This window comes from Peromyscus eremicus, chromosome 6 (genome assembly GCF_949786415.1).
Source record: "Peromyscus eremicus chromosome 6, PerEre_H2_v1, whole genome shotgun sequence".
NCBI lineage: Eukaryota > Metazoa > Chordata > Mammalia > Rodentia > Cricetidae > Peromyscus > Peromyscus eremicus.
Window position 1 is genome coordinate 82,252,235 of NC_081421.1, and position 16,368 is coordinate 82,268,602.

General features: G+C 44.1%; 1 protein-coding gene across 2 annotated transcripts in view; it reads left to right on the forward strand.

The window, feature by feature from the left end:
• Window positions 1-10,705, forward strand: part of Slc25a24 (solute carrier family 25 member 24) — a 41,284-nt gene extending 30,579 nt beyond the window's left edge. For both annotated transcript variants that reach the window (XM_059266119.1, XM_059266120.1), the window contains exons 7-10: window positions 1,419-1,526; window positions 3,271-3,438; window positions 6,058-6,208; window positions 8,582-10,705. In XM_059266119.1, coding sequence (XP_059122102.1) covers window positions 1,419-1,526; window positions 3,271-3,438; window positions 6,058-6,208; window positions 8,582-8,766 — 612 coding nt within the window. In that variant the 3' untranslated portion in view covers window positions 8,767-10,705. The remainder of the gene's footprint in view (window positions 1-1,418; window positions 1,527-3,270; window positions 3,439-6,057; window positions 6,209-8,581) is intronic.
• Window positions 10,706-16,368: the final 5,663 nt, after the last annotated feature.

Below are 16,368 nucleotides of genomic sequence, written 5' to 3' on the forward strand. Positions count from 1 at the left end.
TTAGTGTCTGTCCAGGACCTTCTGGCTTTCAGAATCTCCATTTAGAAGTCAGGTGTAATTCTGATAGTTCTGCCTTTATGTGTACTTGGCCTTTCTCCTTTGCAGCTCTTAATATTCTTTCTTTATTCTGTATGTATAGTATTTTGATTATTTTGTGGTGAGGGGACTTTTTTTGGGTCCAGTCTATAGGGTGTTCTGTAAGCTTTTTTCATAGGCATTTCCTTCTTTAGGTTGGAAAGTTTTCTTCTATGATTTTGTTGAATATATTTTCTGTGCCTTTGAGCTGGAATTCTTCTTCTATCCCTATTATTTTTAGGTTTGTTCTTTTCATGGTGTCCCAGATTTGCTGGATGTTCTGTGTTAAGAATTTGTTGGATTCAACATTTTCTTTGACCAATGAATTTATTTCCTCTATTGTATCTTCAATGCCTGAGATTCTCTCTTCCATCTCTTGTATTTTGTTGGTTATACTTGCATCTGTAATTCCTGTTCCATTTCCCATATTTTCCATTTCCAGAATTCCCTCAGTTTGCATTTTCTTTATTGCTTCTATTTCAATTTTCAAGTCTTGAATTTTTTCTTTCACCTGTTTGATTGTTTCCTCTTGGCTTTTTTAAGCAATTAATTGATGTCTTCCAATTTTTTTGTTTGTTTTTTCCTCCATTTCTTTAAGGGAATTTTTCATTTCCTCTTTAAAGGCCTCTATCATCTTTATAAAGTCATTTTAAAAGCTGTTTTCTTTTGCTTCATCTGCATCGGGATGTTCAAGTCTTGCTGTTGCAGAATGACTAGGTTCTGGTGGTGCCATATTGCTCTTTATGTTGTTGAATGTGTTCTTACCCTGCTGTTTACCCATCTGGGTTTGGGATAGTTATAGGTACAGGTGTTGATTCTTGTGATGTCTTTGTTGGATGGGTGTTTTGTTCCTTTATTGTCTTTTGCCCTGAATGCCTAAGGGTTCTGGTGATTGGCTGGTTGTCAGGCTGAGTAGGGTTGTCTCAGCTGAGGTTTGTGGGGGTTTGGGTGCCTAGATCTAGTGTATTGTCCACTTCCTTTGGCTGATGTGGGCTTTACTTGTGCCTTTGGGGTCTGTTCTTCCAACTGTTGTGGGTTGTGCCTGTGCCTATGGTTTCCAACTGGTGTGGGTGGTGCTTATGCTTATAGGGTCTGCTGATGTTGCTGGAGAGGGCTGTTCAGGGGGAGGATGCTGGGGTGGGTGGGATTGGGCAGTGGAGTGGGTCTGTTCTTCCAACTGGTGCAGGTGGTGCTTGTGCCTATAGGGGTTGTCGATGTTGTGGGGGATGGTTGGCCAGGGGGAGGATGAGGGTTCGGTGGGTTTGGGCAGCGGAGTGGGTCTTGTAGGTTACAGAGTCCAATGACAGCGGTTTAGTGTGCATCTTAAAACTTCCTTTTTACAGTACAAGAAGCTGCTTACCGAAGAAGGACAAAAATTAGGAACCTTTGAGAGGTTCGTTTCTGGTTCCATGGCTGGGGCAACTGCACAGACTTTTATCTATCCCATGGAGGTAAGTACCGTTGTGGCCTGACTGCTTGGTGGCATTTGCACTGGCTAGCTGTAGTTGTGTGCTAAGTTAACCCAAGCTCAACAGCTTGAAACAAGCCTCAGCCTCTCACAGTTCTGGCAATTAGGAGTGTGAGAGCAGCACAACTGGGGCTCCCTGGCTGTTTCATCGCCTCTTGTCAAGGTGTCAGCCAGGGCTGCAGTCATCTAGAAGCTAACCTGGAGTGGATCTGCTTTTAGGCTCACTGAGGTGGCTGCTGCCAGGCCTCGCTGGCTGTCGGCTGGAAGCATAGGTCTCTTAGGTAAGCCTTTCTAGATGGAGATGGCCTGTGTATCCTCACAGCATGGTAACCTCGCTTCCTTTACAGTCAGTGATGTGAGCCAGAGGAGAGAAAGAGATTGCGTGCAAATAAACTGCTGCCTATTGTCGCTTTCATTGTGCCCTGTTGGCTACACAGATTGACCCTGGTACTGCGTGTGAGGGGACCCTGCAAAGCAGAGCATCCATGGACACAGGACCCTCAGGAGCCATCTCAGAGGCTGGCTGCCATGGTGCTGATAAGGGTTACAGCTCTCATTCCTTTCTAGCGAGCTTTTGTACCATAACCCCAGCAGTGGAAGCTGAGGCTTTGGTTGTAGGATGGCAGTAACAACTAGACATCCTTCCAGAAGAACATGGGCTGGCTAGCAAACTGTAGACCACCTGTGCCCTGTGTGCACAGCCCCAGTTAAGAATTGTTGTTACACCCGACAAAGACGGGAAGAAGCAAAGGGAAAGCAAAGAACACGTTAACGGAGACTCACATTTGTGGCTAGCAAAGACTGAAATGTTTATTGCAAAAAAGTGTTTGCCAACTCCACTTTACAGCAAAACTAATACGGTAGATATGGATAGTTTTATGGATACAACTAGGGTTTTTCAATAGCTTATAAGACCTAAGCAAAATATACCTTTAACTTGAACCTCTTTGTGATATGCATGCCAATAGATTTGTGTGCGTGTGTATGTGCGCACATGGGCATGCTTGTGTGGGTGCACATGTGTGTGCATGTGCCTGTGGAGGCCAGAGGTCAGCCTCAGGTGTCATTCATCAGGAGGCACTGTGTACCTTGTATTTTGAGACTGGGTCTTTCACTGGCCTGAGCTCACTGTTATGGGCCAGGCTGATAGGCCAGTGAACCCCAGAGAGCTGTCTGCCTTACCTCCCCAGGGGGTCCACAGGCATCCACTCCCATGCCTGACTTCTTATGTGGGTTTTACAGCATCAAACTCAAGGCCACATGCTTGTGCCATAAGTGCTTTGCAGATTGTGTTACCTCTGAGCCTCTAGAGATATTTTAGACTATCCACACACCCCTCATTTCAACCAATACCATCCCCTTCCCACCCCTCCACCTCCTCAGCCTGGGCTCCAAGCTGAAGATACTGGAGTTGTCCCCTAGGCCATTTTCTTTGCCTTCCTTGACAATTAATTTTATTATGACATCAAAAGATTATCTGGTTTACATTTTTTGTTTTGTTTTGTTTTTGTTTTTTCAAAGCCCTCCTTTAGACTCTCTTTGAAATAACTGGCCCTTCCTGGCTCTGATTTTAGCTTCTCGATGGAAGTAACCCATGAGGGAGATTCTATCAATGAACTGGACATTCTCTTGAGAGAGAGAATTTCGTAGTGGTTCACGAAATCAATACGCTTGAACTGTTCGATGTTAAATGTGAATGGTACTGTGTTCCGTTCTCCGGCATCTAGGTTCTGAAAACCCGGCTAGCTGTAGCCAAAACTGGACAATACTCTGGAATATACGGTTGTGCCAAGAAGATTTTGAAACAAGAAGGCTTTGGGGCTTTTTACAAAGGCTACGTTCCCAACTTACTGGGCATCATTCCTTACGCAGGCATCGATCTCGCTGTGTATGAGGTGAGTGAGGGTCCAGCATGCTCCTGTCCGCAGTGTAGGTAGTCTGCAAGGTGGAGAGCTGGGTGCCGGTGGGAGAGCTGTGTGTGACTGGACTGCCCCTAGTGTGTTCTTCGATCTTTCCAGCACCCTGATTGTGAGAGCACACATGTACTGAGTCACGTTTTGTGTTAGCTTTCCTTGCGTATTTACTTTTGTTCACAAAGAGTATGGATGAAAATTCGGTTTAGAAGATGGCATGAGGGACTGGGAGGCATGGAAAAAGTAAGCAGAAATGTATTAGGATTACTAACATCGGGCACTGACAAAGCCAAGCTTCATCCCTTGTCATCTGGCAGTCCCTAGGGCTGGAGGTGGGGGTGGGGAAGTTAGGCGGATCAGCCTATAAAATGAAGCATGAGCATGGAGACTTAAGTTCGGATAACTCTGCTCAGGCAACTCAGAATACAAACCCCGGGTCACTCCCGCCACTCAGGTCAAAAACTGTGGGTCACCCCTGCCACTCAGGTCAAAAACTGTGGGTCACCCCTGCCACTCAGGTCAAAAACAGTCGGTCACCCCTGCCACATGGATCCCTTAGCTTAGGAATCTGACAGACATTTACTGAACACACACTACATTCAAACCATTGCTTTAGATACTGAGTTGAAAGAAGGACTCAGGGCCTTTAAGAACTCAAAGGTCTGGTGAGGAGATGGGCAAGCCTGAAGAGAAACTCAGATTGTCTGACATGCTGTGACAGATGTGAGTCAGCATACACCCTAGGTGGGAGCTGAGCCCCAGCTCAGGAAGGAAGGCGGGTAATGGAAGCCACCCAGAAGACTTATTTTATTATATATGTATTATATATTATATCTCAGAAGACTTATTTTAAATATATTGATTATTCATTTATTATTATACTCATTTTCACTTTTTCATAGATCCCTTCCTTCTCCACCTACCCAGCTTTGTGTCCTAATTTTTATAAAATAACTTGCAGTCATGTGTATTCTCTGTAACAATGACAAGTTATTGCTACTGATTCTTGAACTCTTCATATAAAATTTACTTTAAAAAATAGAAACAAGCCAGGCAGTGGTGGCGCACGCCTTTAGTCCCAGCACTCGGGAGGCAGAGCCAGGCGGATCTTTGTGAGTTCAAGGCCAGCCTGGGCTACCAAGTGAGTTCCAGGAAAGGCGCAAAGCTACACAGAGAAACCCTGTCTCGAAAAACCAAAAAAAAAAAAAAAAAAAAAATAGAAACTTAGGGAGCACTCCCAAACTCCTCCTACAAAGCCAGTATCCCTCCAATCTAAAAATCTTGACATTGCAAAAATCTATCTCAAGTCAATCAGAATTGTATATAAAACCACTCCTTACCCCTGGGCGTCCCTGCTCTGTTTTGATGACAAGCAGTTATCAAAAGTCATCTTTTCATAGTGAGTCCCCTAACATGGATTTACAATGAATTCTCATGCTTTTATTTTTGAATTCTGTATCAGATTTCAAAGTTGTCTACATACCCGTATTACAGTATCAGAAGACCATTGTTTCCTCTTTACTCATTTTAGCGTGGGCTTTTCACGTTTCCTGCTGCAGCTTATTGCCCTTTTGTTTCAGATTGAAGGATGCCTTTGTCATCTCTTGCAGGTCTAGTGGTGGTACATTCTCTCAGCTTTTACTTATCCACGGAGCTCTTAATTTCTCCTTCATATTCAAAAGACAGCTTTGTCAATATACTGTTCTTGGTTGGCAGGGTCCTTCTGTTGTTGTCTAGTCTTAGTACTTGGAATGTAACATCCTAGCCCACAAGGTTTCCACTGAGAAATGCAATTCTATAAAACAAACAAAAACAAAAACAAATTTAAAAAATTAAGCGAGAATCTTGGTTACTTTTTTATTGTTCTGATAAGATGCCATGACCGAGGCAACTTATAAAAGAAAATGTTTATTTGGGGCTTACATTTTCAGAGGGTGAGTCCATGACCAACATGGCCAGGATCACGGCAGCAGGTAGGCAGGCACGGTGCTAGAGCAGTAACTGAAAGTTCACACCCTTATCCACAAGTAAGAGTCAGAGAGAGATAACTGGGAATGTGAAGAGACACCATGACCACAGCAATTCTTATAAAGGAAAACATGTAATTGAGGCGGGCTTACAGTTTCAGAAAGTTCAGTCCATTATCATCGTGGTGAGAAGCATGGTGGCATGCAGGCAGATATGGTGCTGGAGGAGGAGCTGAGAGTTCTATTTTTGATCCATAGGCAGTAGATGGAGACTGACTTGAGCTTCTGAGATCACAAAGTCTCAGCCCCCACAGTGACATACTTCCTCCAGCCAGGGCATACCTGCTCCGACAAGGCCAAACCTCCCAATAGTGCCACTCCCTATGGGCCAAGCATTCCAACACATGAGTTTACGGGGGCCATACCTATTCAAACCTCCACAGGGGCATTCTCATTCAAACCAGCACAATTAGGTATATAGGCTTTAAAAAAATGTATTAGCATATATAGTTTATGATTAAAATATTTTACTTTTAAAGAGTTAACTACATGAAATGGCCCTGAAGATGTTTAGGTTGAGTGAATGATGGCTGAGTATCTCCTTGGTTGATTGGTTTCTTTGTTTCTGGGGCAGCTTTTGAAGTCTTACTGGCTGGAGAACTTTGCAAAAGACTCTGTCAACCCCGGTGTGGTGGTGCTGCTGAGCTGTGGGGCCCTGTCCAGCACCTGTGGGCAGCTGGCCAGTTACCCCCTGGCTTTGGTGAGGACTCGAATGCAGGCACAAGGTGAGTCTGCATTCCAGGATGGGTGTGGTAACACTTTGTGTCAGTCACATGCTTTTTTAAGAGTATAAGGTGTGACATCTAGCGGATTTGGGCTTAGGTCTTTGCTCCACATCTCTCTTTTTCATTTTGTCTTCCATGAAGAGGGACAAAAAGAATGAACAGGAGTATGTGTAAAGAATTTGGCATTTGCTAAATTCTCAAAGTGGTGACTGGACTGTTTATCAGTGCTGTTCAGACCCTAAGCTTGGCACTTTGCCCTTTTCTCTGTGGCACTCCCTCTCTGTGGCACTCTCTCTGCTGGCTCCTAGGCTGCACTGTCCTGACTCTTACCACTTAAAGACTACTCTCTTCTTGCTGCTTCCTGGCATTTATTGCTTCCTATTCTGTGAAAGCATGAAATATTCTTTGACTTTCTATTCTGTTCTTCTTTTTCCCTGGTTACCTTCACCTATTGTACTTTCCCTTCCGAATGAGTACTGGATATCTGTGGTTCCACTCCCAACCCTTCCTTCACCCAAGCAGTCAGTCACTGGTCTACATACTTTTGAGTCATCAGGGACCGGACACCTGTCGGATGGGTGCTAGGGTTAGAGAAAGCAACAAGTCAGGTATGAATGTGGTCACTGGAGAGTGGAAAAGACATGGATTCAACCAGAAGGTGGCCCTTTATAAAACACCCCATGGCGTGAGTTCTACCCCATCTCCAGATGAAGCCTAGGAATGCGGTGGGAGCTAGCTGGGAACAGGCCTGCAGAGTGGCGTGTTTGAGGGGCTGAGAGGTAATCATGGCTGCAGAGAGGAATGCAAAATAGCAAACTAAATGTGTGCAGTTTGTCATTTTGCCATTGGGACCATTTGGGGAGCTTGATACTAATATCATCCGCATTTGACAAAGGACTAACAGGCAAAAACAGTTAAGGAGTGTCCGTAAGGTTATGCATTTGTCAGGGAATGGAGCTGGAGTTCAGACCCACTCAGGGATTGAAACTGCTGCACGGTGAGCCTCCCCTTCCTCTGAGCTCAAGTCCCGACCCAGCACAGCGGCCAAGATCTGCTATTCTTCATCAAGGCCCACTCATGGCTTAGCTCCTCAGACATTTTTGTAAGTCTTCAGAGTTTCCAGCGTCAATTCCAAAGTTCTCAGCGGGAATTCCAAAGTCTTTAGCCATCATATCGTACCTCAGGTTCAGTTCCCTCACCCCTACTCTGCTGCTGTGCGACTTTTCCTGTGGGGGCTAGAGTGAGCTGACCTGTCTGTTCACCCAGATAGGGTAAGGACAGACCAAAGGAACAGGTCCACCCGCGTCTAGCATAGTGCGTTGGTGAGTTTGCCGGGGTTAAGGCTGGAGTGTGAGTGACAGCTACTTAAAGGGGCTTGAGTGACTCCAAGGCAGCTGCTTCACCAACACCCCACCCCACCCCACCCTGCGACCAGTGCAAGTGACCAGCCACGGAAGCCAAATCCCTGGAGCTCCCTGCATAACCTGCCAGAAACTTGTGCTGGAGTCTCCCACCTGCAGTAGTTATAACTGCGCACGTAACCTTGGGGAGTGGGGAGGGGTCCTGTGACTCCTCTAGTTTCAGAGGCTGACTGAGCTTGGTAGGTTTTATTTATCTCCTGAGTCTTAGGAGTCTCCTCCATTCTGTGGGGATGCTTCAATTTGGAGAAGATAGCTGGTCAACATGTGGGCATCTCCAGCCTCTTAGTACCCTATGGGTAATAATCACATCCCCAAATCACCGTGGTCCCCTCCCCCATGCCCGTTCCTGCCTTTGTCCTTTGTTGTACCAGCAATACAGGGCTGCCGCCTCCTCCTTTTCTTCCTCCTCCACCCCCTTCTTTTTTTTCTTCCTCCTTTCTTCATCTCTCCCCCTCCTGAGATAATTACAAGGCCCAGGTCTCCTACACTCTGTCTAAACTTCTCCAAATCTCCCCTTCCCCTATTATCCAAAATGTAACCATTCTAGTCAGGGCTTGGGGAGGATGCTGTGATGGAGTGATGTGGTTAAAAGTGGCGGGCTTGAGCATCAACCACAGCTTCTTGGTTTCGCTACTAGCTAACTAGGGTTTCAGGACAAGTTTCTAATTGCTCAATTATGAAATGTATATATTTATCCTGAAGGGCTCGCATGGGAAGTAATTAACCTAGAACAACCATTCATAAAGAGCTGCCATCATTGTAACTCACTGGTGGGTGATGCACAAAGAGGGTTGCTTTTGTAATTGATTTTTATCGGTCCATTGTATTCCAGACGCCATTCTGAATCCCTAATTGTCTGTTGTAATAATAATGAGGCATGCTTGAATATTGGATTAGCCGGGTTCCTGCAGTTTTATTTATCTTTTGTTTTGTTTGTTTATCTGTTTGCTAGCCATGGTAGAAGGGGCCCCGCAGCTGAACATGGTTGGCCTTTTCCGGCGTATAGTCTCCAAAGAAGGAGTGTCAGGACTTTACAGAGGCATCACCCCAAACTTCATGAAGGTGCTCCCTGCTGTCGGCATCAGCTATGTGGTGTACGAAAACATGAAGCAGGTGCTAGGAGTAGCTCGGAAGTGACACGTCCAAGCCTTCTTTTCCGTGATGACCAAAGCTGTCAGCGCTCACTCTCCAGTGTCTTCTGGGATTGCAGCAAATCTATTGCAGAAGAGGCTGTTCCCCGCCAAAGGGAAGAGACTCTGCAATCACCTCAAGCATCTGGGCTCAGCTTTATATCTTCAGTCATGTTCAAAATCACAATTTCAACAAGTGTTGAAGAGGCCACAAAATTGTACTTTATATTGCCTTGCACCCTAAATCTGAAAATGTACTTGCTTAAGCTGAAATCATTTTGTGTGGTAGAATTATAAATCACTAATCTTTGTTTTGATTGGTTCAAGTTTATGTCAATTTGTTTATACCCAAATTTAAAAAAAAAAACAACCAAAATGATCAGAAAGCCTTGGGACTTAAATTGTTCTATATATTTTGGATGTCTTTATAGATGTAAAATTCTCCTGCAGGAACATTAGTAGAAAAAAAAATCACTGTACTTCAAATCAATCTTGCACGGTTTATATCCTCATCTGTCAGCAGAATAAGGATGAATTATAGTAGCCAAATTTGTGTATGGAGGAGCAGTGAGATAATATTTATTTCAGTGGACACTCTTCTGTTCTGCTTGAATTGTTATTTGGTCCCCAGTGTTAGACATTGATTGTCATATGTTGTTAAATTATTGATACAAGTTATTGGGTAGACCCTTCTTCTACCATTGCTTTCGAAAACATCTGTGAACAAACCGTTGACTTGTACCATGTCCTGGAGAGTGTCTTGGTTTTGTTCTTTTTTTTTTTTTTTTAACTCTTTGAATCAAATCCTCTTAATCAGGAAGGCTCCCTGGGACCTTCATAGCAATCTGAAATTTCTCTTTTCATGACTTGAGTGTTGATTTCAGGTAAATGACACCTTCATTTCACTTTTACGGTTGAAGTCTTTTGAACCTGCGCTTCGCAGATGGAGTGCCTCAAAGCTAAGACACCAGCACATTTCAACAGCAGTATATCTTCATCGTATGTACTTGAGTGAAGGGCTCAGTCTGCAAACAGACGCGTCTACATTTTCATTTGCCTCAAGATTTAGGAAGGTGGCGGGACATTTGTAATATCAACAGCACTTAAACTTTTTACTGAAGCTGATTTTGTAGTCAATTATCTTTTATGATTTGTTTTATTAGAACTTAGAAAAATCTTATTTCTTCTATAAGAAGATACTCAATACTCTTAGCTGGGCAGTGGAGATACACACCTTTAGACCCAGCACTTGGGAGGGAGAGGCAATCTCTGAGTTCAAGGCCAGCTTGGTCTACAGAATGAGTTCCAGGACAGCCACAGCTACACAGAGAAACACTGTCTCAAAAAACCATATATATATATATTCTTAACATTTTAAGATTTAGTCCATGTACTCATTTAGTTTCTGGTAATTTATGTTATAATTGCTTTTTGAAAAATCTAGTGAAATGGGAATCTTTGACTCTAGCCTACCTCTTTTATTTTTTGAACCAAAGAGAAAAGATGGACTTGTGTTTATGAGACTCATTCTACAACATAGTTTGGTTTGTGTTAGTGACGGACACCTGCTGTTGTCTCAGTCTTTTTATACTATGTAAGGAAAGGGAGCGACTCTCCTTTGTCCTCAGGGTTATTGTACTTTTGAGTAATGCATAGAATGACAATATTAAGGTACAGGATTCATTCCTTTTTTACTCATAACAATTATGGAAATGAATAATTCTGTTAATGTTTTTGAAATTTCAAATGGATGAAAACTATGAAAATATTCATAGTTCTTTATGAAATTAAAGTGCCTCCCCATTGAACATGTGTAAAGTATCACTGATTTATCTGTGCAACTTGTATCTTTTGGGAAAAAAGCCTCTCATTGAAGACAGCTTATTTCTGACATTGCTACACAGTTACTGCTCATTTGTATTAAAGATGTATGTCTGTTTGTAAAATGACTTGTTTCCTGATTGTCCTAGTGTCCTCTCCGTTACTGGGACAAAACTCTCCGAATGAAAGCAACACAGGGAGGAAAGAGTTCCTTCCCCTTACAGGACACAGTCCGCCATGGGGAGAAGTCAGGGCAGGGCAGAAGCAGGAACCATGTGGGCTGTTCCTTCTTACAACTGACGTCGAAGACAGTCACCCCCAGACATGCCCACAGGCCAGCCCCTCAATCAAGACTCCCGTCTTAGGTGACTCTTAGCCGGCAGTTGACAGAGTTAACCAAGGACACTCATTTGGAAAAGAATTGATAAGTCATACATTCTTTTTTGTTGTCACACATTTATACCACTGTCAGTGGTTCAAACAAGGCTTTTCACACCTGGCTGCATAGAGTCTTTCTTAATCTTTTGCTGCTGTGGGATGTATGGCAAATGTGTTGCTGATTAATCAATAAAACACTGATTGGCCGTTGGCTAGGCAGGAAGTATAGGCGGGGCAAGGAGGAGAATAAAGCTGGGAAGTGGAAGGCTGAGTCAGAGAGACACTGCCAGCCGCCACGATGAGAGACAGCATGTGAAGATGCTGGTAAGCCACGAGCCATGTGGCAAGGTATAGATTAATGGAAATGGATTAATTTAAGCTGTAAGAACAGTTAGCAAGAAGCCTGCCGCGGCCATACAGTTTGTAAACAATATAAGTCTCTGTGTTTACTTGGTCAGGTCTGAGCGGCTGTGGGGCTGGCAGGTGAGAAAGATTTGTCCTGACTGTGGGCCAGGCAGGAAAAACTCTAGCTACATTTTGCCTTCCCTGAGCAGCGATGGTATCACGCATTTGGGCAAAAGACATGCTTCACATGGTACTCCGAGTCTACACTTAGGAGTGAGGATCACAGCCCAAGGGGTTTCCAGTACCAAGAAGACTCCAAGGTTATAGGATTAGCATGACACATCCTGGTGGGGAGTGTTTTAACCTGGAAACTGTGTGAGACAAAACACGAGCAAGTTTCCGAGTAAGTAATTAAGAAGTTTTCTAATGCAAATTAAACGTAAGTATAGACTCTGATTCATAAAAATGAAACAAGGGTGTGGAGATGGATGGACACAAGCCTTGCTAGTGTTGGGTAGAGCATACAGCAGGGGCAGTGACCACAGGAAGGGAGATGAGGGAGGCCAGGCCAACGCACAGGGCTGTGGGAAGTGAGCCCGAAGGAGGATAGTCGCGGAAGACATGGGAGGACTTCAGCAAGGCCGTTAGCTGTTTAGTTCTCCTTTGCTGCTGCCCAGTTCTGCAATAGCAGCACTTTGGTGAAGTTCCCTAAACAAGATCCAAACGTCTCTACTCCGGGGTTTCGTTATTGGAAACAGTGGGTGAAGGCCTGTTTCAGATAGACATCATTTCCACTGCAGGTAGAATAGTATCCTCCCCCTCCACCCCTCCCCCGATGTCAGCCTGTCCATCTCTAGGAAGAAGGTAAATTTTTAAGGAGAATTAATTTAGAGACATAAAAACCTCCATTTCCCCTGTGTCTTCCACAAAACCATCCATAGTAAACAAGTGGTTTGTTTTGTCACTCGGGAGGGTGGGCATGGAGTGGAACTGTCCAGGGATTTTGATGCATCCTGAAGAGCCCTTCAGAGCAAGCCTGCCACAGACTCCAGATGCCCCCTAGACACCCATGTCTTCCAATGAGTTTATACTAATCTCTCTACATGAGCTCTACAAACTAGCCACAGCCATGGATCAGGGCAGATTAGTTTAAATCCTGCCACCTCTAAGTGTCCCCTGCAGACATGCATCCCCCCAGCCAGTCTGTCATCTTGAAGCAGGTGCCCACTTGAGTCTTAGTGTGTGACATGGTCATGCAATTAATTTAAACTATCAGAACCCCCCCCCCCCCCATTACTTAACGACCAGACAGTGATGTGTGAATTTTGGCCTCTTTGACTCAGGGTCCACATCAGTCAGTGCCAAGAGGTCTTTAATACCAGTCTTCGTGTGTCTGATTCCAGCCACCGTGCCATGCTTGGAATGGGCTTAGTTGGGATGACATAGGACTAGAATCTGGCAACCTCTGTTTCCTTCCCAACCACTGGGTTCACCCTTTTCCTCTATGATGCTGAGAGAATTCTGCTCACTTCTCTAGGACCCCTGGAGTCTACTCTACAGGCAATGTGGGTGTTCCCAACGACAGAAGAGCTTTTCACTGAAAATGACTTCTGTTTCCACATTTAAACACCACAGGGGAGGAAATGCTAACTGGCCGCTGGAGATGAGAGGAAAGGGAAGGTATAGAGAGACTGAATATCAAGCTGCCTCTAGTCTGGTGCTCTGTGACTCAGGATGAAGCTTCCGGTGACATGTGGCATGAAGCTCAGTACCCAGAGGGGTGGTTACTTTCATTTGTTTAGCATAAACAACAGATTTTATCCACTGAACGTCCAAGTCCCCAAGTGTCACTGATATGTGGCAGTGTGGTTTCACAGACAGAATTCAGTAGACAGTGTCCAGGTAGAAGCCAAGAGAGGGAAATGGCACCCCCCGCCCACAACCCAGCTATTAGAGCCGCAACTAGAAAGTAAGCCTAGAGTTGGGAGGGGGTGGGTCTGGGCTAGGCTGTCAAATATATATGGTGCCTGTGCCTCTTTAATAGAAATTAATAGCAATGATTTAGTGTAACCTGGAGAAATGTGACAAATGGAATGAAAAGAAGAAGGCGTGAATAGAGTCATTTGGCCCAGCCTGGGCTCTAGCTCCGACCTCATCAATTTCATATGACTCTATCAGTTATTTCCAAAAGACAGTATGAGTGATTTATTACATGGATGTGACAAGTTAGAAAATACTCTTTGCATGGGAGTTTACAACCGTGTGACTTTAATTATCGAGACATAGGCTAAGTATTCATTCACTGTAGAGGAAAAAAGCACCCAGGATACACAGGTCGCTGTCAAAATGAGAGGGTTGTTAAATAAAAACATTCCACTTTGCATGACACTACTGTATGAGGAGGAGACGTCTACGTGGTAGTTGCGGGCGCAGTTTCCGTTAGTGGAAACATTTTGTTTCTTGGCTTTGAAAGCCACCACCACCCGGTGGTGTGTACTATTTATTCTGTTAATCTACTTGGCATTAACAGAAGCTTTGGACCATGTAACTTTGCTGTATTTGTCTGTATAGAAACACTTACTTTTTAAACTTGTTATTTTAAAATAACACACAGTCACTGCACATATTTATGGGGTCCAGTGTGGTTTTTCCACACAGTTACTTCGTGAGGCCAGTAACAGGGTTACAAGTGGCGTCAGTGGCCTCTATGGTCCACTAGGTGGCAGACTTCTCCCAGCGAGCGCCGGGGCCTCTTGGTACCTGGGAGAGGACTGCAAAGGCTCCCAACTCTGCTTTCTCCCTTTGCCTTGACCTGGAAAATCACTGGGCTACCTCGGAGGCCGGATTTAGATTTCCTGCTCAAACCATCGTTACCCTATTTAGAGGAGTGAAATCAGGGTCAGCTTGTTACCGTTCCCGGAGAGGAGGCGACAGAGAAGCCGTTCATGTGCTCCGCTGAAGAGAAGGGCTTGTTCCTGCTTTTAAAGACGTTTTTCCAAAACCAGAAAAATGCTGTGTTTTAAAAGTGAAATGAGACATGTTTGGAAGAACAAACAAACCTGCTGACGGAGCGAACCGTAGGTACATGTTCACAACCGTGGAAAATATTTCCGGGGATATTTATGTGGGTAAATACTTTTTTTTTTTTTTTTTTTTTTTTAACGTTTCCCGAAATCATTTGAGAAGGTGTCGTTGTAACTGAAGCTTATGATACAAATGTGGAAATAAAAATAAAATAACTAATAAAATGCTCCCAAAATTTAGTTTTCTCCGATTTTTCTTTTCTTTTCTTTTTTCTTATAGGCGTTGTTTTCATTGATTTTTGTGGAGTACTCTGGTTGATATGTTTTAAAAGAAATAACAATTGGGGGGCTGAGGGGATGGCTCCGTTGGTAAAGCGCCAATTGTGCAAGCATGAAGACCTAAGTTCGGATCCCCAGTATTCCAGCACAGCTTCATGCGTCTGTAACCCGGTGATAGAGACAGGCAGATCCCTGGGGCTTGCCGGCCAGCCAGTTCAGAGGAATCCTTGAGCTCCAGGTTCAGTGAGAGACCCTGTCTCACAAACTAAGGGGAAGAGAGATTGAGGAAGATGCCCAGTGTTAACTCCTGGCTTTCACACACATGTGCACACACACACAAGGGGACCCGCACGCCCATGCTCCCCCACCAGAGAAATGAAAAAGAAGTTCCTCATTAATAGATGCTGGGGCAGCAAGCTCGGAGGAAGAATTTAGTAGGAAAGTCACATGACTTAAACTGCATCATGGGATTAGCCTGAAATTTCTTTTGGCTCCAGAAACAAGTAGAAATAGAAATTCTGGTGGCTAAGTGTGGAAGGACAAGGCTGTGATCCCAGCACTTGAAAATTGGAGGCAGAAAGATCAAGAATTCGAGGTCATTTTTGGTGACAAGTTTGAAGCCAATGATATATGAGAGACTCCATCTCAAAATAAGACAGTAACAACAAATAACAATAACAAACAAACAAACACCCAATAAAGCCCATAGCCACCATCACATAGAAGTTTTGATCAGGGGAAAAAAACACATAGAAATTAGGATGTGGAAGAGAAATGTCAGGTTCTGACGTGATGACGTGTCTCACCTGCTTGACCAGCTGTGGGTTTCTTACCAACTCCCTGCCAAAGACAGGAGTGGAGGAAGGGCGTAGAAGCTTGCCCGTCACTTCTTCCTTCCTCTTATTCCCCAGTCACTTTTGACTTTTATTTTCAAGGACTGGGGTTTAGACCTAAGTCCTTGTGCATGTCAGGCAAGCACTCTACCACTGAGCCACACTCCCAGTACCAATCTCCCCCCTTTCTTTTCTTCTTTCTCTTTCTCTTTTTTGAGACAGGGTTTCACTACAGAGATAAGGCTGACCTTGACTCTCTTCCCTCCTGTCTCAGCCTCCCCAATGCTAGAATTAAGAGTGTCAGCCCCTCTGCCAGGTCCAGCTGTCATTCTTTACTTCCCAAATGTCTCTTTCTGCTTGTCTGTTAACTAACCATTACAACTTTCAAAGCGACCTCCCCATAAAAAACGTCACAGCCTGAATGCCTCTGGAGGAAAAATGCTAGGAAATTCAGAAAGAAAGCCAAGGTGATCAAAGTGGCCTTGTTCAGTTGTTGAACTCTGTCAGCCCTGCCCGTGGTGGCTGTCTTCTCAGTTTCATTTCTTTTCAGCTCATTTCCTCCAAATTCACAGAAAAAAAAAAATCTGCACTTGAAATGGAAAGACACAGAGGAGTGAGAGTGGAGAATGGGTGATCTGTAGTGGAAAGATATTCTCAGCAAAAGATCAACATTCAAAAGTCATAAAAGGTTTTAATCAAAATAAGAAATCAAAGATTAGCCAAGATTAAAGGGATGCAAAGAGGCTAGGGTATAGTTACATAGTATCACAGTTCGACTTATGATTTACTGTACTATTTGGGATATTGTCTTTGTGTATGATACCCAAATCCACTTAGCATTTAAATGTTGATTAATACTAATTATTTTTACTTTGAAAATATTTTACGTTCCTAGCACAGTGGCTTGAAAACTTAACCACACAAGAGCCA